Source organism: Lethenteron reissneri, chromosome 6 (genome assembly GCF_015708825.2).
Source record: "Lethenteron reissneri isolate LAM-NWPU_2019-01 chromosome 6, ASM1570882v1, whole genome shotgun sequence".
In the NCBI taxonomy this organism is placed as follows: Eukaryota; Metazoa; Chordata; class Hyperoartia; order Petromyzontiformes; family Petromyzontidae; genus Lethenteron; species Lethenteron reissneri.
Window position 1 is genome coordinate 9541637 of NC_083784.1, and position 24894 is coordinate 9566530.

Genomic DNA, 24894 nt, shown 5'->3' on the forward strand with positions numbered 1-24894 from the left:
CAGGCCATGTGCACCTTGAGGCCACGTGAAGTGTCGAACGCCCGCTGGCAGGAGGTCAAGGGGCAGACCCAGGTGCCACGGGTCGACTGAGATGACTGAGATGACTGGCTGATGCACCACCTATGCCCCCAACAACACACACACACAAATAACAACACACAATAACACACACACACAATAACAACACACACACAACAACAACACAGACACAACAAAGATGTCCCATATAGCCTTAACAGACTGTTGGGTGATGTTTGTTAGCTGTTAGCAAGCACCTATGAAGGCTGGCACGGCACACGAGGGGGTGGGTGGCCAGCACCACGCCCGACCGCCTTTGTCTCCCCAGTGACAATGTTTATACACTGTGCCAGGTACTCAATTGAGGCCGAATCGAACTAGGGGAGCCCAGGACCCGGTTCAGATAACCGTCACCGGTGTTGGCCGTGAGCGGGAATCGAACTCGGGTAGCCAGGTTCGTGGCGCAGTGCGCTAACTGCTGCACCACCGCTCCCCACACGTAAACATACGAACGTGGCACAGACACGCGGGTTAGATTCCCGCTCACGGCCAACACCGAGTTACGATTATCTGAACCGTTCCTCCACTAGATTGACTCAGCCTCAATTGAGGGAGAGAAAGGCGGCCGGGCGTGGAGCTGGCCATCAACCCCCTCGTGTGCCATTCCGGCCTTCATAGGTGCTCGCTAACAGCACTTGCCCCTGCAGTCTGTTGAGGCTACACGGGGGATCTTTGTATTAGCAGCAGTGCCGTTACCACTCGAGAAGCCGTCATCGGCATTGTGCCCTTAGCGATTTTACTAGAAAGTGACAATGAGGTCTCGAGGGCTCCTTCAATGTTCAGTTGGTTCACCCAAAAGACCTCTCGTCCGAGCAGCACCGACGTCGTCACGTGACAGGAGACGCACGTTGAGGACACCTACCACCCTCCACGTGACCTCCTCGCCACCTTCAGGCCTAAAGGACTTAACTCTCATGTCCACCACCACAAGTGACGAGCGCTTCGCCAATAACCGTCACAGTTGGTAATGTGATGATCATTCGTGTATGTGTGTAATAAGTCTCCGAGTCAGGAATGGCCATCACCAGCAGAAGTGGTGATGTGGGGGTGACGTCTACAGCCACCACACGCAAAGGGTCCACTCGAACAATGACAAAGCCAGAGAGAGACTCGAGGAATGGTCGTCGGCACGTGACACGTTCCTTGTGTACGACCCTAAACAGCCAGGCACATTTCACTCATTCATAATCAACGTTTTGGGGTTTAGATCGCGTTTATTTATAAATGTGTCGTAACCCTCCACCACCCGACACGGCCAATCAGTAAAAAATGTGTCACGTTGACAAAGACAAATAGTTCACTGCTTTAGCCCACCGGTGTGTTGAAGCCACAACATTTACAATTTGAGTACGACGTTTCGCTGGTAATTGCAACCAGCATCATCGGGCAATTCGCCAGAATGGTGAGGCTCTCCTGTGTCTCCCGTTCTTATATAGAGCAGCTGCTCTATATAAGAACGGGAGACAGGAGAGCCTCACCATTCTGGCGAATTGCCCGATGATGCTGGTTGCAATTACCAGCGAAACGTCGTACTCAAATTGTAAATGTTGTGGCTTCAACACACCGGTGGGCTAAAGCAGTGAACTATTTGTCTTTGTCAACGTGACACATTTTTTACTGATTGGCCGTGTCGGGTGGTGGAGGGTTACGACACATTTATAAATAAACGCGATCTAAACCCCAAAACGTTGATTATGAATAACATTGGTCGCGAAAGCCTACGTGTTAAACATTTCACTCAGCCCGATCGAAAAAGGGCTCTAACCCAGACTTATGGCTTCATCTCAAAGGACAAGAATGGTCAGCTGCCACTAATTGTTACATGAGCAATTGCCATATGAGCAATTATAGGACATTTTCCAAAGAGCCGGTCACGTTGGGACTTTTGAAAGGCCAAATGGCCGGGATATGGAAAGGAAAACGAAGCTCGATTGAAGAACCTGGAGCCAGAGCCTAAAAACTTCAATAATTTCATTAAAATTCTGACCAAAAAACCCCCCAACATCCCAAAGGGGTATCGAAAACCTAAATGCAATGTTGACCACCAGAACAGAACAATTCTTGAAATAGTTCATCCGAACGAGTGAGCAAGACGAGGGCACCGCACTGCTGATTTGGACTTCACTCACCCCAGCAGTAAAACTTGACTAAACAATTTATTTAACCAGACCCACTGAGCTATAAAGTTATTTTTCAGAAGCGATCTGGCCACAAATGAAGTGACATACCGTGTGTCAATGTATATCAGCCAAATACTCTATACGCATGATTCTAAATGTGGAGGGAAAACCCGGAGGACCTGGAGAACAATACACGCGAGCACAGGGAGGAACATGCAAACTCCAAATATTCAGGTGTCAGGGTCGGGATCGAACCCACAACCTCCTGTATACCAGGCGAAGTAGTTAACATCTCGCTACCGAAAGCTCGGTGACTCAAAGCCAACACAGCACAGACCGCCCGCAACCACAGCGGACGCTGTGACTTCCCACGCGCTTGTTTTTTTCATACGCACCTATGAACAAGCTCACCAAACAAATTGCCCGGAAGAAAATCACCATCACCTCTCGTTCATTATCGCCGGGTTGTTCGACTCATCTGTCGCACGAGCAGACGCACAGAGTCGGTCACTTCGGCTCACGCCAAACGGCTCACGCAGGCACCCATTGGTGAGGTCGCCCCTCGTTGCGTTTTAACTCGGCATGTAACGAGTCATCAGTTAGTCAATAGAAGATTCGTATGCGTTGAATCGTGTGTAAGATTAGGAGGCCACTTGGGGCTATGTACTTTTAAATCTAGATCGGTAACTAATTTCTTTAGAATAGTTTTTTTGTGTGTAGTTTATTGTCCTTCCCCCACACCTCTGATTAGCACGGTTGGCTACGTACAGTGCGAAAGAAGTCCAACATGCATATGTACATACATACCATACACTGTTGCTGAAATGTTAAAGGCCATCAGGGTCCACGAAGTCCAACAAGGCACCGGGATATGATGTCCTGTGTGCTGAGGTCCCTTAAGAACCTGGGATTAAATTGACAACGATGACTTGCAAACCTCTTCACATGTCCTATATAGGACGAGCAACATCCTGGAGAGAATGGAAGCCAAAGTCATCACCATTCTGAAACTTAGAAAGCCACAAGACTCGCCCTCCAACTGCAACCAGGTTAATGGAAGGTGCCGTGCTCGCCGCACTCCTCTCGTTATCGACCCGCAGCTGCCTCCAGAACGAGTCGGGGGATTCCGAACCGACCGTTGCAGCTGCTGCTGCTGCCAATAGATCGTTACCTTCACGGGCTTCCAGCGTCAACAGAAGACCGGCACAGCAACGATCGACCTCTCTGATGCTGCTGCCGCCCTCTCACCGATCCACTCAGTGGCAGAGTGAGCGCGCTCCAGTCTGCTCCGGGAGCTCGCACACAAAACTGTCGGATGCACAGCCAAATAGCGCCATGCGCACCGCAACACTGAGATCGACACCGATCCCCTAGCTCCCCTGTTCTGGTCAACATTCCGCCACCAAAAATCCGCAGAGATGTGAAAACTGCATGGGAGGTTGACACGTGTTCTCTACAAGTGTCAACTGTGTGACCTAAAGCCCGTGGCGGTGGTCAGCGGACGGTATCGAATCTGCTGCATCTGACAGATGGAAGCGGGAGGTGCGAGAGGTAGTGAGCATTTATGGCATTGGCTGAATAATAATCGTGGCCTTGACTCGTGATGGCTCGTCAGTGAGTCATGCCCAGATACAGGCTGCTGAGAAAAATCCCAAAGTATGTTCTGGGTCCTCTTAAGCGGGGGTCATCGGCACGGAAATAGAAGTCTACCGTTTGTCGTGTTTGCTTTCGACGATGTTTGTGGTCACAGCTCAGTGAAAAATGCAGAAGTACAAGGCACTTCCTGTCAAACTATCGGGTGACTAACAACAGCTGGATGATAAAACGCCACGCGCAGTCTACGTATTGCATGCGCGTGCCTGGGGTTTGCTCATCAATTCGATTGATGAAACGTTCGAATAAGTCAAAAATTATGTTTTTGTACCGATGTGTTTGAGGTTTGAGAGCTCGAGGAGGGGGGGGGGGGGTGCTGCATGTCGTGACTTGGGTTGAACTCCGATCGAATGAGATGCCATCGGTTTTTTGTTATTCCCGTCCTCGCCCCAAAAGAGGAAGTTTGAATGGCACGGGGAGGGGTGAGGGGGGTGAAAATTATTCCTTTTACAGAACCAGTCGTAAAACCAGCTTTAAAAAAACACAAAACGACACAGACAGACGGACCGCACTCCTCAAGTGCACACGGACAGTGCCGTCTCTCTGCGACTGTGATCTCCAGAATCGCACCAAACCAGCGAGAACCACGAGACAAGAGAGAGAGCGCGAGAGAGAGAGCGGTGGCGTTGGGTCGAATCCATCCTCCTGTCAGCGCGCGGAGCGACGTGGCTGCGGTTGAGTTTCACCTCTGAAATATCACAAGACGAGCGAAAAAACACAACACCTCTGCGGCTCGTGGGATAGAACTTGCGAGAGCGAGCGAGCCAGCGGGGCAGGGGGGAGTGAAGGTCTTTGGTGAATTCCTCCCTATCCTGCCCTTCAAGCGACGCAACCGCTGGGGTGGCCGCAGTCGAGCAAGCGGGCGACGCATCGGTTGGCGTTGACGCAGCCGGCCGCAACGCGGTGGCGATGGAGCCGTGCGGCGTGCGCTACCAGTACAGCGTGATCGTGCTGGGCGACGCCACGGTGGGCAAGACCGCGCTGTTGCGCCGCTTCGTGGAAGGCACGTACGGCGAGGAGAGCGATCCCACGGTCGGCGTCGACTTCTTCATCCGCACGCTGGCGCTGGGGCCGGACGCGGGGCGCAGGGTCAAGGTGCAGCTGTGGGACACGGCCGGCCAGGAGCGGTTCAGGTGCGCGCAGTGATCGGTCCGCTCGTGGTCTCGCGATGCGACGATCCACCCGGCACCGGCACGCGAGCGACCTCGTCGCTCCATCTCCGCGGTGAACGTACAATCGTGGCGCTTTCCTCCTTTGGCCTTTGCTCAGTTGTTCTTTGCCCGTCGGCCATAGGCCCTTCTAGACGTTCGTCCTGCCCGAGGCAACTTCCATGAATAGTCAAAACCACCTCTTTAACCTACGCGTGTGCTCTTCTTTCATTCTCTCGGTGAAATCCCAAACGTGCCGTCTCTCCTTGCACACGAGTGAGCTCATACACCCACGTACCAACACACTCACCTACTCACCCAGTACTCAGCCACTCGTTCACTCACTTAGTCACTCACCTTACCACTCACTCACACACTCACCCACATATACACGGACTCAACCTCTCACCCACTCACCAAACTACTCGCTCACCCACGCAGGTACCCACTATCACAAACAGACAACGCAAAAATCCCACTTTTAGTCTGAACAGACTGTTGGGGAAAATGCTGTTAGCGAGCACATATGAAGGCCAGCACGGCACACGAGGGGTTGGATGGCCAACACCACACCCGACCGCCTTTGTCTTCCCAGTGGCGATGTTTACACACCACATCAGGTACTCATTTGAGGCTGAGTCGACCGAGGGGAGGCCCACTCACCTCACTACAGGTCACAACAATACACCCAGCCACTCACGTACCCATGCACTCCCCCACTAACTCACCTACCCACTCACTCACCTACTCAGCCACTCACCACACTGCAGGCCGCATCACCTCTCTTTCTACTTCTTCCCTCGCACTGCTCCACCTTGGAATTTCATCCTCTCCCATCGCCGTCTCCTCCCCCCCAAGCTCTGACAACAGTGACCTTGCTCAATTCCATAAACGAATTCACCCTCATCCGTGAAGCATTCAACAGCCACTGCTTGCTGGCTGCTGGGCGTGTTGGGCCTCAGGGTCTGTGCTCAGCAGCCGTGATTACATTTGTAACCTTTACGTTATTTTAAACATTTTACGGATAGGTGTTGGTGTCTCCCAGTGTATTGTGTTGGTCACTATGTAAACCCGGTGCGTTGTTGTTCTAGATCACTGAATACAAGTTTGCCTTTCTCACTTTGATTACCCAGGTCTTCCTGGATCTCATTTGACCGATAGATGTGTTTCCCCTCTTTAATGGCGATTACAGTGACATCGGCACAATTTCCCTATAAAACCCTGCTTAAAAGTAAAACATTAATCAGGATTAGGATTTTGCCTCAGGTCTTTAACGTGTCACCACGACACATGATAGAAAAAAACCCTAAATTACTGCCAATTGTTATATCACCTCCACCATCATCACCATCGGCCTTACCCAGTCCACTGCTGGATGACGACCTCTCCAAGCTGCGATCACGCAATGCTATACTTTATACACGATCGAGGAAAGCGAATTACTACGTGGAAAGCGAATTGCCCGATGATGCTGGATGTAATTACCAGCGAAACGTCGTACTCATAAATTGTAAATGTTGTGGATTCACTCTTCAACAAACCGGTGGGCTAAAGTAGTGAACTATTTGTCTTTTGTCAACGTGACACTTTTTTGCTGATTGGCCGTGTCGGGTGGTGGAGGGTTACGACACATTTATAAATAACGCAATCTAACCCAAAAACGTTTATTATGAATAAATTGCCCCCTTTCAATTCAGATGGTTTTCAAAGATCTCCGCGGGAGTGATCCGTGTGAGCTCAAAGCAAGTCCTCCCTTCACGTGGCTCCTATTTACGTCGTTTCACTGTAAGGTCGCCGACGAATTTGAGAACGTGATTACATTTCGAACGCAGCGATTGATTCGCTGCGGCGTTTTCTCGAACAATTGAAAGAAAAGACCGCAGTCGCGGTGTGGACAGCGTCACGCGATGACGCACAACGCCACGGCGACCCCGAGCGCTGCCCACAATCCTCAGTGTTGACAACATCGCCAACGCACCGTCACTCCTCAACATCCCTGCACCCCCCCACACCAGGTCTCGATCTACCAATGGGTCCTCGTGTCAGATGAGTCGAGCCGACAGTTTTGAGTGTCGTCTCTCGGTGGCGCATCTGGGACAGAGTGCCAGCATTGGGGCACACCCTACCCCTGGCTGCAGTGTTACTGCTGCTGCTCAGCGCCTCTGTTTAATATCTCTCTGGAACAGAGTGTGTACACCATGGGCATTAACTCTGCCTGATACAGCGTACACAACTTATTTCGCTGCGAATTTTGATGGAGTGTATGTATGTATGTAGAACTTATCTCGCTCCGTACGTAGCCAATGACAGGTGCGGGGGGAGGACAACAAACTAAACATAAAAAGCTGTTCTAAAGAAACAACTTTTAAATGTAGTATATTGATGTAGTGAGTGTGTAGTAATGTAGTGTATAGTGTATAATGTAGTATATCGGATAGTGTAGTGTATAGTGTATGTGTGTTTAACTTCTTTCGCATCGTACAAGCGATCCGTGCCAATCGGAGGTGTTGCGGTAGGAAGGACGAGCTGAACGAAAAAAGCTGTTCGAAAGAAATTAGTTTTCAATCCAGATTGAAAAGTGCATAGCTCCCAGCGGCTTTCTAATATCAGAAGGAAGAGCGTAAAATCTCGAAACGCAATATCAGTCACCATATCTGGTGAGTATTCTGTCTTTGCGTGTGTTATTTATTTTCAGAATCGAAATATGCATTTATAATGGGGGAATCTGATAGGCTATAAAGCTCGTTTTCACAGACGGCCAATTCCTGGGTGAAACCCGGACAGGTCGCGACCTTAAATGTGAAGTACCGGTGAAGACGCTTGACGCCGAGGTTGAGGCACACGTATATTTATTTCACAATACGACAGTGGGCATATACACACTCGAGGGGGTATCGGCCCCCTCACCCGTATAACTCGGGATACACCCCTAGCTAACTCTGTCCTAGCCCCAAATCCTCCACTAATGGGCTAGGGGAGGCTAACTGGCCCGACACTGGTAAGTCGGGCCCGGTACCCGGAGTTCCAGACCAGCTCTTACAAGAGCACCGGCTCTGGCTTTCGGGACCACGCCGCTGGCTCAGTCCTGTCCGGCCCTGAAAAGGACATCGAACTAGGGGAGTCCAGGGCTCTATCTAAGACGTCTTCAGTCTTCTTCCCTTAGCTTAAACATAACTGACTCGAGCCCTTTGAACATCCCCTTTTATACCCAACCCCTCCCTGAGGGGTGGGGCCCCGGGGGATCATAACGTTCGAACCAGCCCCCCCCCCCCCAGGGTGTCTGGCTCGGACGTCGTAGAGGGCACCTCCTCGTGCACTTACGTAGCCCCGCCCACTGTGTTTGTTTTCCATAGGCTGCCATGCATAACGGGCCCTCTCTTTAACACCCCTACATCACCCCCCCCCCCCCCCGCATAGCTTGCAGCCGTCCCGGCTGCCAACATACAAAAATGACAATAAAAGTGCATTTACACCTTGACCGCGCGTGTGCCTCACTATTTTTCAACAATAACAAGAACAGCAACAAGAACACAACAAAATGCAACAGCAAGAAGAGAAAACAACCCGACGCACCCCCCCCCCCTTGAATAAATACGAATTCCGTAAAAAAAAAACAACCTATATACAATTTGCAGGGAACCCACCATACACACAACACCAGGTGAACCCAACGTATGTACATTTCAATGGGCAGGGAACACACCACCCACACAACACACAATGAACCCAACATATGTACATTCAATGGGCAGGGAACACACCACCCACACAACACACGATGAACACAACCTATGTACACATCTTCCGGCCTCATAACAGTCTGCGCATTTTTGCGCGCGTCCTTGCAGCGGGCCCCTCACACGGGGTAACCCCGGGTGGCGGACCGTCAGGTGGCAATTGTCCGTCCCGGAGTGAGTCCTCATCCGATGCCGCGCGACCGTCAGTATCCCCAGGAGGGGTGGTCGGGCGTGAGCCCGTCAGTCCTGATGCACCTGGAGGTGGCACGGCCGGCAAGGCATTAGGTGAGAACGACGGAGACGGACCCAATGAGTCGGTCGACCCCCCACACGTTTGGCCACGCATGTGTGAAGTGGGTTTGTGTACCGCAACGAAGGGTTTTAACCTAGAGGGGTGCACGAACCATCGCCGCTTCCCCCATTTAATGCGCACGCACTGTGGTCGCAAAACTTCGACCACCTCCACAGGGCCCCGCCACGGCCGCACCAGCTTAGAGGAGGTAGCCAGTGGCACTTGGGGACAGTGCAGCCATGCCTTGTCCCCCGGTTTCCACTGTATCATGTGCGCCCGACCCAGCCTGAGGCGCTCATTCGCCTTTTGACGGAGGTCCGAGTTTAGCATTGCAGCATCCCGCGCCTCTGTTAATTTGGCCAGATTAAATTTGACGTGGTCAGCCAATTTAGTTTTCCCTTGGGGCTCGGGGATCTGCAGCTGGGCGCGAACAGGCGGGTCGGGTTCGCGACCGTACATGAGGTAAAGGGGGGATAATCCCGTAGCTGCATGGGGTGCCATCCGGTATGCCGCCAAGACCCCTTGAATATGCAGGTCCCAGTCAGTCTGTGAGTCCGAGACCTGCTGTGACATCATTGACGTAATGGTGCGATGCAGGCGCTCGACCATCCCGTCAGTTTGCGGGTGATACGGGGAGGTACGAATTTTCTTCGTGCCTAGGAGGTCACAGACTTGTTTGAGTAATTTACCGGAAAAATTTCTGCCCTGGTCGGTCAGCAGCCGCTCCGGAGCACCTTTGTCCAGGACGTATCCCTGAACAAAGGCCTCCACGATGGCTGCTGCCGACTGGTTGGTCAGGGGCCAGGCCATAGGCCAGCGTGTAAAATACTCGACACCAGTCAACAAATACCTATTGCCCCTGGGGGTGGCGGGAAATGGGCTCAAAATGTCCAGCGCGACAAGCTCATTTATTCTGGACACTTTGATCGATTGCAAGGGCGGGTTAGACTCCCGCGCCGGCGGTTTCCGTTGCGCACACCGAGGGCATGATCCCAATAGATCCCCAACATCCCTCGTCATGCCAGGCCAAAAAAAATCAAGTTGTAGCAGTGCAAGAGTCTTTTGGGTCCCCAGGTGTAATAGGCGCTCATGCGCGGCCCACACCACCTTGCCTCGCAACCCAGAAGGGACCACCAGCCGATGTCGCTGGGATTTGCCGTCCCAATGCATCAGCAGACCTTGCACCATTTCCCATGCATCCGAATCACCCTTCACACGCCCAGCACCCCCGACGCGACGACGCCACCCGAGGAGGGAGGTATCTTCCATTTGGAGGCGCCCCCATTCAGTGACGGGCAACCCCAACAGGGAATCTCTTCCCTGTTGTTCGATCGAATTAGTAACCAATGGTTCGTCGTCGTCGGTGGCTGCCAAGATCGGAACCGATGCGTCCCCTGAAGGCCTGCAACGTCCCGACCCCAGGAGGCATGCACATTCGGAGGTGGTTGGCATGCGCGACAGAGCGTCCGCATTCGTATGGCGAACGCCCTTACGGTAGGTGGTTTCAAAATCAAAGTCCTGGAGAACCTCCAACCATCGAGACAACTGTCCCGATGGTTGTTGAACTCGCAGGGCATACTGTAGTGCCGCATGATCTGTGCGGACGGTGAAATGCCGACCGTACAGATATGGGCGATACTGTTGGATGAAATAGACAATTGCCAACAGTTCCCTACGGGTGACACAATATCTTTGCTCCGCAGGAGACAACACCCGACTACCGTACGCGACCACCCGTTCCACGCCATCAACCACCTGGGAAAGCACACCCCCAATACCCGTGTTGCTCGCATCGGTGTCGAGCAAAAAGGGCTTAGAAAAATCTGGGTAAATCAAGGGAGGGGCTTTTACCAGGGCGTCCCGAAGGGAGCAGAAAGCAGCCTCCTCCTCTTGGCCCCAGTGGAACCGAACCCCTTTAGATGTTAAAGCGTGCAGGGGTTTTGCAATTGTCGCAAAATCAGCGACGAACCGTCGGTAATACGACGCGAACCCAATGAAACTCCTGACCTCTCCCACCGAGGTGGGAGTCGGCCAGGAGCTGACACACTGCGTTTTGGCGGGATCGGTAGCAATACCTGAGCGTCCCACGATGTGCCCCAAATAACGCACCGAATCGCGCAACAAATGGCATTTTTGGGGCTTGAATTTCAAATTAGCAGCCCGCATCTTTAGGAAAACCGCCCGCAACCTCTGGAGATGTTCGTCAAAAGTTTTACTAAAGACGATAACGTCATCCAAATAAATGAGGCACGACTCCCATTGCAATCCAGCCAAAACCAATTCCATCAAACGCTGGAAAGTTGCCGGCGCTGAGTGTAAGCCCATCGGCAACCGGTTGAATTGGAACAGGCCATGCGGTGTACGGAAAGCAGTTTTAGGCTTTGAATCATCGTCCAGAGGAAGCTGCCAGAATCCCGAAAGTAAATCCAGTGTGGAAAAGAATCGCGCTCCCGCCAAGGCGTCCAGCGATTCATCCATCCGAGGGAGCGGGTATGCGTCGGCAACCGAAATTTTGTTAAGACGCTGGAAATCAACGCAAAACCGCAACGAACCGTCCTGCTTTTTAACCAGGACGATCGGCGCTCCCCAAGGGCTGGTGGAAGGAGAAATGATGTCGGCGGCCAACATGTCATCAACAGCCGATTTGACATGGTCCTTTTCGGCGGGACTCAACCGAAACGGATTTTGGCGAATTGGCGCGCTGTCACCCGTGTCAATATGGTGACGCAGCAGGTGAGTACAACCCAAATCGTATTTATTCCGACTAAAAACGTCGGAAAATTCCCGCAGTAGTGTTTAAAGTTGTTGACGCTCTGAATCTGACAGGTCCGTCGATCCCGCACAAAGCGCCTCGAGCCACCCTTCATCGCTGTCCGAATGCGGTCGCGGCGCAGGGACAACGCTGACGTGATTTGCGACGGGTTCCTCACATGGCACCGGCGTTGCGTGAGCAAGCACGGTCCCCTGTGGGACCACCACCGTCTGCGAGCCCACATTGAGGACCGCGATGAAGGGTTCACCGTCCCCTCTTACTATGGTCTGGGCCGGAAGTAAATGAGGTCCACTAACCCCGGCCCTAGACGGCCCCAGCAGAACCCCTTGGGCCCCAACACCCTTAGCGAAGGGCCGCCGAAGTTTCAAGGGAATCAACATTTGCGCCCCCGGAGGTACGCGCCCCGTTCTCTCTAGGAATGCCGGCACCATCGCGAACGCCGTCCGAGTCGTAACAGGCGATGGCAGAAACGCCATGCGTCTGCCCGACGGGAGCTCAATACATCCCTGGTCGATCAATATCCTAATCGGCATTTTGGCCAGGAAGTCCGTCCCCAGCAGGCACGGAACCGCCAGCGAGGAGGAAACAAAAATCGGCCCAGACAATTTAATATCCCCAATACAAATTTGGGCACAAATTTGTCTGATGATGCCAAGTGAGCCCCCGTTAGCCGCATAGAATGGTACGTTAACAGGCATCAAAGGACGACTCCGGACAGGGAGAATATTGTAAATCAACTCCGAAATAATGGTCGCCGATGCTCCCGTATCGACCAGGATGCGCACTTCAACCCCGTCGATGTGCCCCACAACGGCCGACGACCCCGACGATGCGGCTACCACACGATCGGCCAGCACGGACCACTGGCCGGGTTCGATATGAGTACCCGGGGTGGTGCGTGATGGTGCGATGGTGCGCGATATCGGCCCCCCTCTCGTTGCGGTGTTTGAGTGCGTGACGGGTGTGTGCGTGGGCCAAACATGTGGGGTGCCGCGACTCGCCGGGTTATGATGGTGGAGCTTGTGATGAGGCCCGTCGTCCCGTTGAGGTGTCGTCCCGCGCTGTCGAGGAGCGCGGCACCCCGAGGCGACGTGGCCCCGGACGCCGCAGTTGAAACACCGCGGGAGCGCCGTTGGAGGAGACGGATGGTTGAAACGGCCCGGCCCGTCCCGGCCCGACCGTGCTCCTGTCGCCTGTTGCGGTCGGTGGTCGACGGCGTAGAGCTCCTCCGTCGGAATGGTGGCTGCAGCCACCGCACGCCCCGCCGATGCCCTGCTGGCTTTCCGCCGCAGTGACAGGAGGTTGGCGTGGAGGAGCCGCGCCGCCTGGAGCGATGTCATCTCCTCGTCCTCCCGGGCGACGACCGCGATGTCAAGGTCGTCTGCCAGGAGGAGGATCTTCTCCGTGACCATCGCGTCCACGCCGTCGTCGTCCATACGAGGGAAGGCCGACTTAGCCATCGCCAGGAGGCTCGTCCGATATGCTAGGGGCGACTCCTTCTCACCCCGCTTGCGGTCGTAAAATTGCTGTCGGCATTCAGCCGATGGTCCATAGACCCCGCCCAGCAGCTGTAGTGCCATCGGTAACGTAGACCGCTTCTCTCTCGGCGCCGATGTGAGGGCGGCGAGCGCGTCGCCAGTCGAGGAGCGCCGGCAGCGCGCAGAGAGCCTCCTCATCGGACCATTTCGCCATCTCCTGATGGGCGAGGAAACGTCGGCGAAAACCGGCCCAGTCCCCCTCCGCGCCGATGAACTCCTTCAGCGGGGGCAGTCTCTGATGAAGCGCAGCGGTCGTTGTGGACTCCCGCAGGCTGATGTCACCACCACTCGGCTGTGCGTCGGTGCGAACGGCCGATGGGATCGCCTGTCGCGCTTGTGATGACGTTGCAGCTTCAGCGACGGCGATGTCTGAGCGGATGTCTAGGCTGGCCACGCCCCGAACAGCTGTAGCGTCGATGGCGGGAATTTCAAATTCGGACTGCTCCGAAATGGCGGGAAGGCGCCCTGGTCGTTGGCTCGCCTCGCCCCGTGTTGGATCACCGGCCCCTAGTCGCGTGATGGTCTCCAGCGTGGCGGCAGCGGCATACAGCAGCTCCGCCAGCCTCCCGTGAGCCAGCCGTAACGCGTCTGGCTGCGGCCCCTCTTCATTTCGATGCCCCGGTAAGGAGGCGTCAGGCCCCGGCTGCACCTTGTCTTGTGGAGCCGTCTCGGGCTCGACGATCTCGGCAGTGTCTTCCTCCTGCGGTACTTTGGCCCGCGCTGTTTTCCGCGTGTCCATGTTCGAATTACTTCTGACACCAGTTGAAGTACCGGTGAAGACGCTTGACGCCGAGGTTGAGGCACACGTATATTTATTTCACAATACGACAGTGGGCATATACACACTCGAGGGGGTATCGGCCCCCTCACCCGTATAACTCGGGATACACCCCTAGCTAACTCTGTCCTAGCCCCAAATCCTCCACTAATGGGCTAGGGGAGGCTAACTGGCCCGACACTGGTAAGTCGGGCCCGGTACCCGGAGTTCCAGACCAGCTCTTACAAGAGCACCGGCTCTGGCTTTCGGGACCACGCCGCTGGCTCAGTCCTGTCCGGCCCTGAAAAGGACATCGAACTAGGGGAGTCCAGGGCTCTATCTAAGACGTCTTCAGTCTTCTTCCCTTAGCTTAAACATAACTGACTCGAGCCCTTTGAACATCCCCTTTTATACCCAACCCCTCCCTGAGGGGTGGGGCCCCGGGGGATCATAACGTTCGAACCAGCCCCCCCCCAGGGTGTCTGGCTCGGACGTCGTAGAGGGCACCTCCTCGTGCACTTACGTAGCCCCGCCCACTGTGTTTGTTTTCCATAGGCTGCCATGCATAACGGGCCCTCTCTTTAACACCCCTACAAATGTACACGCACATCTATGGCCAGGGGTGTCACCAAAGACAAAGATCCCCGTATAGCCTTAACAGACTGTTGGGGCAAGTGCTGTCAGCGAGCACCTATAGAGGCTGGAAGGGCACACAAAGTGGTGGATGGTCAGCACCACGCCTCCCTAGTGGCAATGTTTACACACACTGCACCAGGTACTCGTTTGAGGCTGAGTCGACCTAGACGAGGCTCGTGACCGGTTGAGATAATCGTCAGCGGTGTTGGTGACCGTGAGCGGGAATCGAACTCGGGACGCCGGGTTCGTGGTGCAGCGTGGCGCTAACCGCCCCACCGCTCCCCACCACGACCACGACCGTCACCGCCGTCGCTTCCGTGGCGATGATGGATCCCGTTGTGGCCGCGCAGGTCGATCACCCGCTCCTACTACCAGGGAGCGGCCGGCGCCCTCCTCGTCTACGACGTCAGCCGGCGCCCGTCCTACTTGCACATCGCCGACTGGCTGGCCGAGGCTCGCATCCACGGGCCCCCGAGCGGCATGGCCTTCGTGCTGGTGGCCCACAAGTGTGACCTGCAGGGCCAGGTGAGGGGGGGGGGGCATGGGGCGGGCGCGCCACCGCAACCCTGCTTACCACAGCAGCACGCTAACGTCACCACCACCTTCATCCCACAACCAGTATCCTCACTTCACTGCCACCCTTACTATCACCACCCTCACCCCACTTGCTCCAATCTCATCCAACCACCACCACACTCGCCCCACCACTACCACCACCCTCACCTACACCACGCTCACCCCGCTACTCCCACTCTCACCCTACCACTACCAACACCACACTCACGGCACCACCACCACTCGCGCCCCACAATAGTCAAGATCAGTGTCAAGAGTTCATCATCGTCTATGCCAGTGGTTCTCAACCGATATTGACTGCTGTTGAATTTAGTTTCAACCGAATATCCACTTGCCTGACCCAACATGGTTCTGAGAACTACATTTATGAATAATGAGCATCAATATTTGACCAATTTTCCATTTTGTGAGGTATCCCTAACTAAAGAGTCACTGCAAGCGAATAAAATAAAAATCCACGGCCGCTCTGCGCGCGTGACGTGATGAGTTCGCACTCGCTGGTTCCTCTTGGAAACCCGCATTGTTTACGATCAGCGAGTTAATAAAGATCGTATTATATCGGTCTAGGTTACCATATCGACTAAAATGTTATCGTAGTTATTTTATATTGGCTGATTGACACGTGAGGATTCACCAATGACTCTCACGATATAATGTCACACATTTATAAAATACCTCACGTACCCCCCCCCCCCTCCCTGGGGCATTGCCACGTGGTACCCCCCAGGGGTCCGCGTACCCCCGGTTGAGAACCACTGCTCCATGCCACTGACGTTGCCACAGCTCGCCATCGCTTCCTTCCGTCGGACAGTTGGCGTCAACTTCCAGCTGTCTCCTTCAGTGTACCTCCCAGCATGCTCTTCTCCACGCTTCTTTGCACACTTTTCGCATTTTGTTCAATGTCCCTTGTCAGTGCGCATATTTGAGCTCGATGTGCCAAAGGGAGTAACCCACACTGACGGGACACTGTCCTCTGTAGGCACACCGGTAGTCGGTATGCTGCTTTTCATTAGCCCTATAAATACTGGAATTATGAAACTTTTTGGATTAACAAAAATTATTTTGATAACTGGAATATCTTTGACTTGACATCTGCGAAACAGAGCTTTATAGCTCATCGGACTCCTCCAGTATGAATAAATATTCTGATTCTGGTTGATTCTGATCTTTTTCCTCTTCCTGGCATTTTCCGCACCCGTTCCTCTCGCGGAGCCAACACCGCCGCATTGACTCCACAGTCCTGAACTTCCTGGTGCACCGCTCTCAACCTCCTCCCTCAGGGCCTGCCTCGCCCTCTCGCCGCCATGCCGCTTCCATGTTCATCATGAGACTCTCCTCCTCCTCCTCTCTGTAAGGGAAGAAACCCACATCGATGTTCTCCCTCTCCACGCTCTCTGTAACAAAACCGGCCCGGAGACTAAGCGCCAGGGCGAGCGACCCACAATCAATCGGATGGTCGCGAGTTCAAATCCTCGTTGGGGGTCAACTCAGCCCAGCATCCCTTCGGGGCCGATACAATAAGAACCAGCTTGTGGAGAAGTCAACAGTCGTTGTCCTATGGATAAGCTCAGAATCAGAACATTAATTTATCCTGGAGAAATCCGATGAGCTATGAAGATCTTTTTCACAGATGTCGAGTCGGGGCGGATCAGACAGCTGACCGCTGCCACAGGAACGTCCAATTTCCACCACTGGCTGAAGCCTGTAAACGGGAGATGAGGACCACCTCAGCGCTCATTTGAGCAGGAAATCACCGATATTTGCTTTTAGAAGGGCACGGGGTCAATGATGACCCCTAAACAACTCGGAGGGCCCGTAGAGTAATACTGACCATAGACGTGTGGGTACCAGCCACGCTGGTGCACACACTCGCACGAGCGCGCGGGCGCTGATTCGTACTGAAAATCGTTTTGAATTATTTTGACAACCGGATTATAATCAGGAGTCGAGAGATGCGACGCAAACAAAGTTATGTATTTATTATCATTATGTGAGGTGTCTCCGCAGGGTTGCCGGGCTCACCACTCTCCGTGACCGGGTGAGGAGCTCGGTAACCCGGGAGAGCCTCAGAGTCGAGCCGCTGCTGCTCCTCCAGATCGAGAGGAGCCAGTTGAGGTGGTTTGCACACCCGGTAAGGATGCCCCCCCGGTAGACTCCCCCTGGAACTCTACCGGGCAGCAGCAGCAGCAACGTCCCACTTGGTGAAGGCCCCGGGGCCGACCCAGGACCACGCTGCTGCTGGCGGGACGACGTCGCTCGGCTGGCCTGGGAACGCGTGGGAATTACCCAGGAAGAGCTAGAGTCTGTGTATAGTAGTGTGTAGTGTATCGTAGTGTAGTATAAAATAGTGTAGTGTATAGTCGTGCACAGTGCAGTGTATAGTGTAGTAGTGTATCGTGTAGTGTATCATGTAGTAGTGTATAGTGTAGTAGTGCTCAAGTCCGTTGCCAGGAAATGGGAAAGGGAGGTGTGGACCGCCACTACTCAACACGCTGCTGCCGCCGTGACCCTCGCCAGGACAAGCGGAATGAGAAACGAACGAACGAATGATGTTATTTCTGTTTTCGCGTGTCTCGCCCGCCAGCGCGCCGTGACCCGCGAGGAGGGCGAGCGCTTTGCGAGCGCCCACGGCATGGCCTACGTGGAGGCGACGGCCCGGCGGGGTGTGGGCGTGGAGGAGGCCTTCGTGGAGCTCGTGACGGCGATTCACGCCCGCACCGTCGCCCTCGAGGCCTCCTCCTCTCCGTCGTCCCTCCCGGCCAAGCTGCCGCCCGGCGTCAGGATCACCGAGCGGCCCGATTGCGCCTGGTCAACCTCCGGGCGTTCGTCCCGCAAGGCGGGACTCGGCTGCAGCTGCTGATGGCAGTGCCAGCAGGGGAGGGGGGGGGGAGAGGGGGGCCTTGGGCACGTGGTGGCCACCGAAAAATGGAATAAACTATTAACTTTATTTTATGTTACCAGGTAAGGCACCACTGAGCTATGTAGCTCTTTTTCAGAAGCGACCTGGCTAGCACAAATGATAGCTCAACGAAGTGGCTTATCGTGTGTCATCACGTGGAAATGTATAACAGGGAAATACTCTAAACGCGTGGCGTTGCTTCGAAATGTGCTGGGAAAAACCGGAGGACCCAGAGAAAAATCCAAGCGACCACTGGGTAAGAGAGAGAGACACGCAAACTCCAAATATACCGCAGGCGTCAGGGTCGGGATCGAACCCGCGAATTCCTGTATACCTGGCGAGGTAGTTAACATCTCGCCGCCGTGGCGCCCCTGAAGCAATAACGTTGCGGCCGCCCTCGCCCTGCCGCAGCTCGAGGGCCTGCCCGACCGCCGCAGCACGTGGGCCTGCCCGACCGGTGAACCTCAGCGCAGTTGCACCGCCCGCATGCTCCAGAGCTACGCCGCCCTGGCTTTCGCAAAACAAAATAAACCTTGGTCGAGTTCAAGTTCAAGTTCATTTATTAGGTATAGCCCTGTGAGCCATTCGGCTCTTGAATCGGGTGCAACCGCAACAAGAAACAAAAACATGAACAAGAAAACATCTTAAAGTGATTATGTGACTATGTGCAAACAGAAAATCCAAGAAAAGACAGCAAAATATTGCAGAAAAAGCACCGTACACCAACGCGGTACCAGGCAGAGTTCCCAATGTGGAAGCGAGAGGGTCGAATTCACGTGTTTGGGGAATGGGTCCTCGCGTCAGATGAGTCGAGCCGACAGTTTGAGTGTCGTCTCTCGGTGGCGCATCTGGGGCAGAGTGCCAGCATCGGGGCACACCCTACCCCTGGCTGCAGTGCTGCTGCTCAGCGCCTCTGCTCAATAGCTCTCTGCAGCAGTGGGTTCCATTGACATTAACTCTGCCTGGTACCGCGCACACAACTTCTATCGCTGTGAATTCTGTTGGATTATGTATGTATGTTGAACGTACATAGCCAACCGCGCTAATCGGAGGTACTGCGGGGTAAGAACAACGAATCAAACACAAGACACAATTGTGGGGGCCGTTGGCCCCCGGGGTCCCTCCCGCCTGCATCCCCTATTCTGTTTACGTTACCCCACCTCCCTATTACCCGCTACGGTTTCGCCGGCATTCGAACGCGACGCCCCTACTGTTACAGCCTCGCGCCGCGCTCTCACGCTGCGAGCATACGTGCGCACAGCATCATCAATCAAACGCCACACTCCCCCTCTTTACACCGCTACGTACAGCTCTCGCACACTGCGAGCGTGTGCCCGTCTATAGCCCTGTGCGGCACTCCTCCACGTCGAATAACCACGTTACCAATGCGCATCCGTATCCGACACGTAACGAACGTATGCGCACTCACGCACACAGCTCTCCGCGGCACTCACTCACCACTGAATACTCGCGTTATGATCGCGCACCTGTATCACACACGGAGTGAACACACGCGACACCCACTCTCGCACCGCTCTGCGCAGCGCTCCCCCGAGGCGAGCCGCAGCACTACAGAATCACTGTGTACACGCGCTCACCCACGCGCTCAGCTCCGCGCAGCGCTCACTCACGTGGCGAACCACTGTGTACACACGCTCACCCACGCGCTCAGCTCCGCGCAGCGCTCACTCACGTGGCGAACCACTGTGTACACACGCGCACCCACACGCTCACACTGCTCGACAAGATCACGCGAGGCCACGCTTCGCTATTAATGATTTATTATCTGCTACCTGGTAATTAATGTTGAATCAGTGAGTCGACGAGGCTGGCCTATCCTCTTTCCCCTGGACCTATTCCCTATTTATCGGCTTACGATACCCTGTCACCTTGCTACTCACGGGTCAAAGTATTCGGCGTCCTGTGGCTTTTCCTCTATGCCGTCGGGACACGTCACGCGGACGTCCGGAGGGCAGAGCTGGGAGCCGACTTGCACGCGTGCCTCTTGAAGAGAAGTGATGAGAGCGAGTCCCCTACCTTGCTACGCTCCTTTTTATCCTAATTCCCGGACTCGGGCCCCTACCCCCTTCCCACGTACCGTGCGCCTTCGATATGCTAATCGGCGTTCCGCAAGTTAATTCCTTTCTCACGCATGCCTTTGTTATTGCAGATTATGCGGCGGCGTCCATTACAAAGGTGCGCCGTGGGAATTTGTGCACGGCTCCCCGCGTGCGTCCGCCCTCCCGATTATTCATACCTTCAGCTCAATCATTTACCCACCCCAACAATTGTGCCTGCGCACTCAAGCGCAACCATCCTAACCTTCCGTGACTATGCGCAAGAGCCCCTGCGGTCCTGCTACTCATGCTTCCCGTCCTTCCCCTGCTGGCCTCGTCGACGCGTGGGGGGGGGGTGTGTGTGGGAAATGCGCCTCAACCGCGGTGGCCGAATGCCCCACGCCGCGACCATACCATATTAAGGCTGGTCGCAGCGCCGCGGCGCAACGTAGCACGGGGAAGGTCGTCCAATTCCCTGATCGCCAGAAACCGTGAGAGTTAATCCCGATAAGGGTTTCTCGGATAAAAACCGGCCGATCAGGTGATCTCCCCTTCCAGCTCTATGGGTGGGGGAAAATGCGTGCGGGCGTGTTCATGTGAGGTGAGGTGAGGGGGACGCGGGGTTGGCTCCGTTGCTTGGTGGTGGCGAGGTCGGGGATTGGGCGGCTGCCGAACGGCTTCGTGGCGGCGGCATCACACAATTATCCTTGCGCTTCACCAACCTCACGCTCGGGTATAAAAGAAGCCCTCTTGTGGACCCTGTTCATGGCTTACGTTTCAGAAAACGATATGGCGTCCATTCTGGAAACTCTCTTCCCGTAGCCACCCGTGTTGTCTCCGCCTTGTTATTGTTCAAGGCCAAGCTCAAGACATTCCCTTTAATTTCCTCTGCCCTTGACTGCCTGCCTCCCCCCCATTAAATAAACACGCGGCGTCTATACGCGCATTGAGGTGTGGCCGCATCTAGACACTATATTAATTAACATTGTTTTGTGTTAAGAGTTAGAGGGCCAGATTTGTGTGATGGGGAATGTCCTTTTTGTCAGATATTTGGTGAAAATGTGATCGTTTCCCCGTCACTCAATGACATTTTGTCCTGAACGTGATATTCAACTGCATCCGATGTTGTGCATGGTATCACAGTAAACTGCATCTGGTGGTATAATGTCACCTAAGAACACGCACACTTTTAGAACAATCCCTCGTACGGAGTGCTGGGTGTGTGAGGTGAGGAGGGAATGCAGTTTGGTTCGGGTGAAAGGAGCTGTGGACCTGTCCCCTCCCACCAATACCAACACAACCGCCATTCGCCACAAAGTGACGGCGACGTCACCAAGGCGCCTGTGCCAGGCCAGGTGCACTTTGAGGCGACCACGTGAAGTGTAGAAGGCTCGCTGACAGGATGCCTCGGGGCAGACCCAGCAAGTGCCATGGGTTGGCTGACTGAGATGACGGTAGATGCGCCAGCTGCACCCACGACTGTGCCAACTTGCTGCCACCACCACCAACCAACACGTGGTGCGTTCCGGCTCGATCCGCCCCATTTCTACCCCTGTCGCTAATTATGCATTTGTAAGAACACGCACACACACACAGCTACACACACGTAAACACCTAGACACACACAAAGACAAAGATCCCCCGTGTAGCCTTAACAGACTGTAGGGGCAATTTCTGTTAGTGAGCACCTATAAAGGCCGGCATGGCACACGAGGGGGTGGGTGGCCAACACCACGCCCGGCCGCCTTTGTCTCCCTAGTGGTGATGTTTACACATCGCACCAGGTACTCATTTGAAGCTGAGTCGACCTAGGGGAGACCCAGGACCGGTTCAGATAATCGTCACTGGTGTTGACCGTGAGCGGGAATCGAACCCGGGTCGCCAGGTTCGTAGCGCAGCTCCCTAACCGCTACACACACCTACACGCACGTACACACACACCTACACACACACCTACACACACGTACACACACACCTACACACACGTACACACACACCTACTCACACACCTACACACACACCTACACGCACGTACACACACACCTACACGCACGTACACACACACCTACACACACACCTACACGCACGTACACACACACCTACACACACACCTACACACACATCTACACACACCTACACACACGTACACACACACCTACACACACACCTACACACACATCTACACACACCTACACACACGTACACACACACCTACACACACACCTACACACACATCTACACACACACCTACACACACGTACAAAAACAACAACCGCCATTCGCCACTAAGTGGCGGTGACGTCACCACGACGCTTGTGCCAGGCCAAGTGCACCTTGAGGCCACGTGAAGTGTCGAACGCCCGCTGGCAGGAGGTCAAGGGGCAGACCCAGGTGCCACGGGTCGACTGACCGAGATGACTACGACACACACGTACACACACACCTACACACACGTACACACACAAGTAAACACGTACACACATTACTCTTTGGTTCTTTCGGTAAAGTCACAAAATCACATTATTAGAAAGCGTTACGTGTGTAGTGGTGGTATTGACGTGCGCCGACAGTGATGGATCACGGGGCGCGGGGTTGGGCACGCGATGTGGGCGTGGCATGGACGCGCGCGCCGGTGGTAAGGCGCGCTCACACAAGCTGGGAAAAGAGGATCGTAGCGAGTGCGCAGTGATTGGTCAGATAAGTGGGTGCTCTCAGCGACGTCCGCAGGAGGGGTATAAAGGGAGACGCGCGAGAGCACTCGTGGTCAGTGTTAACCAGTTGAAGACCGAAGACGGGGTGGAGGAGGTAGTGGCCCGAGACCCCTAGTCCCGCCGTCCTTGTGAGGACCGGGGCCCTGTGTGGCTCGGAGCCGAGACTGGGGGACCCGTAGTCCGACGCCCGTGTGGGTCGGGACGGTGGTACCCAGAGCCGAGACGGGCACCCCCGGCTGGGTGTGTCCCGGAAGGCTACGGGGCGCAAGAGCCCGTGTCAGTATAGCTGAGTGGGTGTTTGTCACCCGTGTAGCTGAGTGGGTATTAGTCACCCGTGTAGCTGAGTGGGTGTGAGTCACCCGAGTAGCTAAGTGGGTGTCAGTCACCCGTGCAACGAAGTGGGTGTTAGTCACCCGTGTAGCTGAGTGGGTGTGAGTCACCCGAGTAACTAAGTGGGTGTCAGTCACCCGTGCGACGAAGTGGGTGATAGTCACCCGTGTAGCTGAGTGGGTGTGAGTCACCCGAGTAGCTAAGTGGGTGTTAGTCACCCGTGCAACGAAGTGGGTGTGAGTCACCCGAGTAGCTAAGTGGGTGTTAGTCACCCGTGCAACGAAGTGGGTGTTAGTCATCCGTGTAACTACAAGTTGGTGAAAATAAAGAGTGTGCTACCCGTCAAGACGTCTCCCGCCGAGTTACTACTTTACACGTGTAATCCATGAGTACGCATGATTTTTTTCTTCCTCGTCTGTAAACGGTTGTGGACTTGGGTCAAACTGAATTTGAGCGACGGCGCGATGCGAGGGTTTACGTCTGCGCTGGACAGACGTGGCACGTCGGAACCGTGGTGGAGACCGTGGTGGAGGTCGTGGTGGAGACCGTGGTGGAGGTCGTGGTGGAGGCCGTAGTGGAGGCCGAGCGATATTGAACGGTGCATTGACACTGGACCTGTTCCCACGAGACTGGCGATTATAGCTGAGCGATGTTCATCTCGCCATTTGTATAATCCAAACGGTGTAAATGTTGTGGATTTGCTCTCCGACACACCGGTGTGCTGTGCTAGTAACGAATTGGCATGTTCTGTTTGCGTGTCAAACCTCACTAATTCATTGTCTGTGTCGGATGGTGGCGGGTTTAACAACACATTTATATTTACGCGACCTAACCCCAAAACAACTCTGTTATGGATATTCCAAAATATATAACTTTATCTATATACCAGATAGAGTACCTTCCAAGTTAAAGTTACGTATTTTTTTTATTCAAAATTTTTAATTCACAGGTAAAGTATTGGGGTTGTTTTTATTTGTCTCGAAGGTTAATACCCTGCTATCAGAAGAGTCTATACTGTTTTGCTCTATTTTGTTGAATGATATGTATTTTACATTGTAAATTAAACATTTAAGTGAAACTGTTGTTATGTAAGTAGTTTATAACGAAGTGTTACATCTCTATTGGGAATCCTGAGCAAGGCTGTTTGCCCACTTTCAGTCAACCATGGCGTTAGTGGTTTCATTGGGATTCATCAGTGACACTATGGGACCAGCTACATCACACTATTGTTCATTCCGTTTCGCTTAATCGGGACTCATCAGTTGCCCTGCAGCGCTGCTACATTACACTTGTGTTCGTACTGGTTTCGCTAACATTTGGATTCATCAGCTACACCGTAGCTCTCCTACATCACACTTGTGTTAATACTGGTTTCCCTCTCATTGATAATCATCAGTTACACCGTGGCTTTGATACATTACACTGGTGTTAATATTGGTCTCACTCTCATTGGGATTCATCAGTTATACTGTGGCCCTGCGACATCACACTTGTGTTCATACTGGTTTCGCACCCATCGGAACTCATCAGTTGCACTGTGGCCCTACTACATTACACGTGTGTTAATACTGGTCTCTGATTGAAACTCA

At 54.1% G+C, this 24894-nt stretch overlaps 1 protein-coding gene across 1 annotated transcript; it reads left to right on the top strand.

The window, feature by feature from the left end:
* Positions 1-4333: 4333 nt before the first annotated feature.
* On the top strand, positions 4334-18168 carry LOC133354773 (ras-related protein Rab-39B-like). Its single transcript, XM_061571884.1, has 3 exons — positions 4334-4984; positions 15083-15257; positions 17893-18168. The coding sequence occupies exons 1-3, from the start codon at positions 4761-4763 to the stop codon at positions 18166-18168; spliced, it is 675 nt and encodes a 224-aa protein (XP_061427868.1). The 5' UTR covers positions 4334-4760.
* The last annotated feature ends 6726 nt before the right edge of the window (positions 18169-24894 follow it).

Coding starts and splice junctions, on each gene's coding strand:
- LOC133354773 (XM_061571884.1), top strand. CDS start 4,761: ATGGAGCCGTGCGGCGTGCGCTACCAGTACAGCGTGATCGTGCTGGGC. Junction 4,985..15,082: donor GCCGGCCAGGAGCGGTTCAG/GTGCGCGCAGTG, acceptor GTGGCCGCGCAG/GTCGATCACCCGCTCCTACT. Junction 15,258..17,892: donor AGTGTGACCTGCAGGGCCAG/GTGAGGGGGGGG, acceptor CTCGCCCGCCAG/CGCGCCGTGACCCGCGAGGA.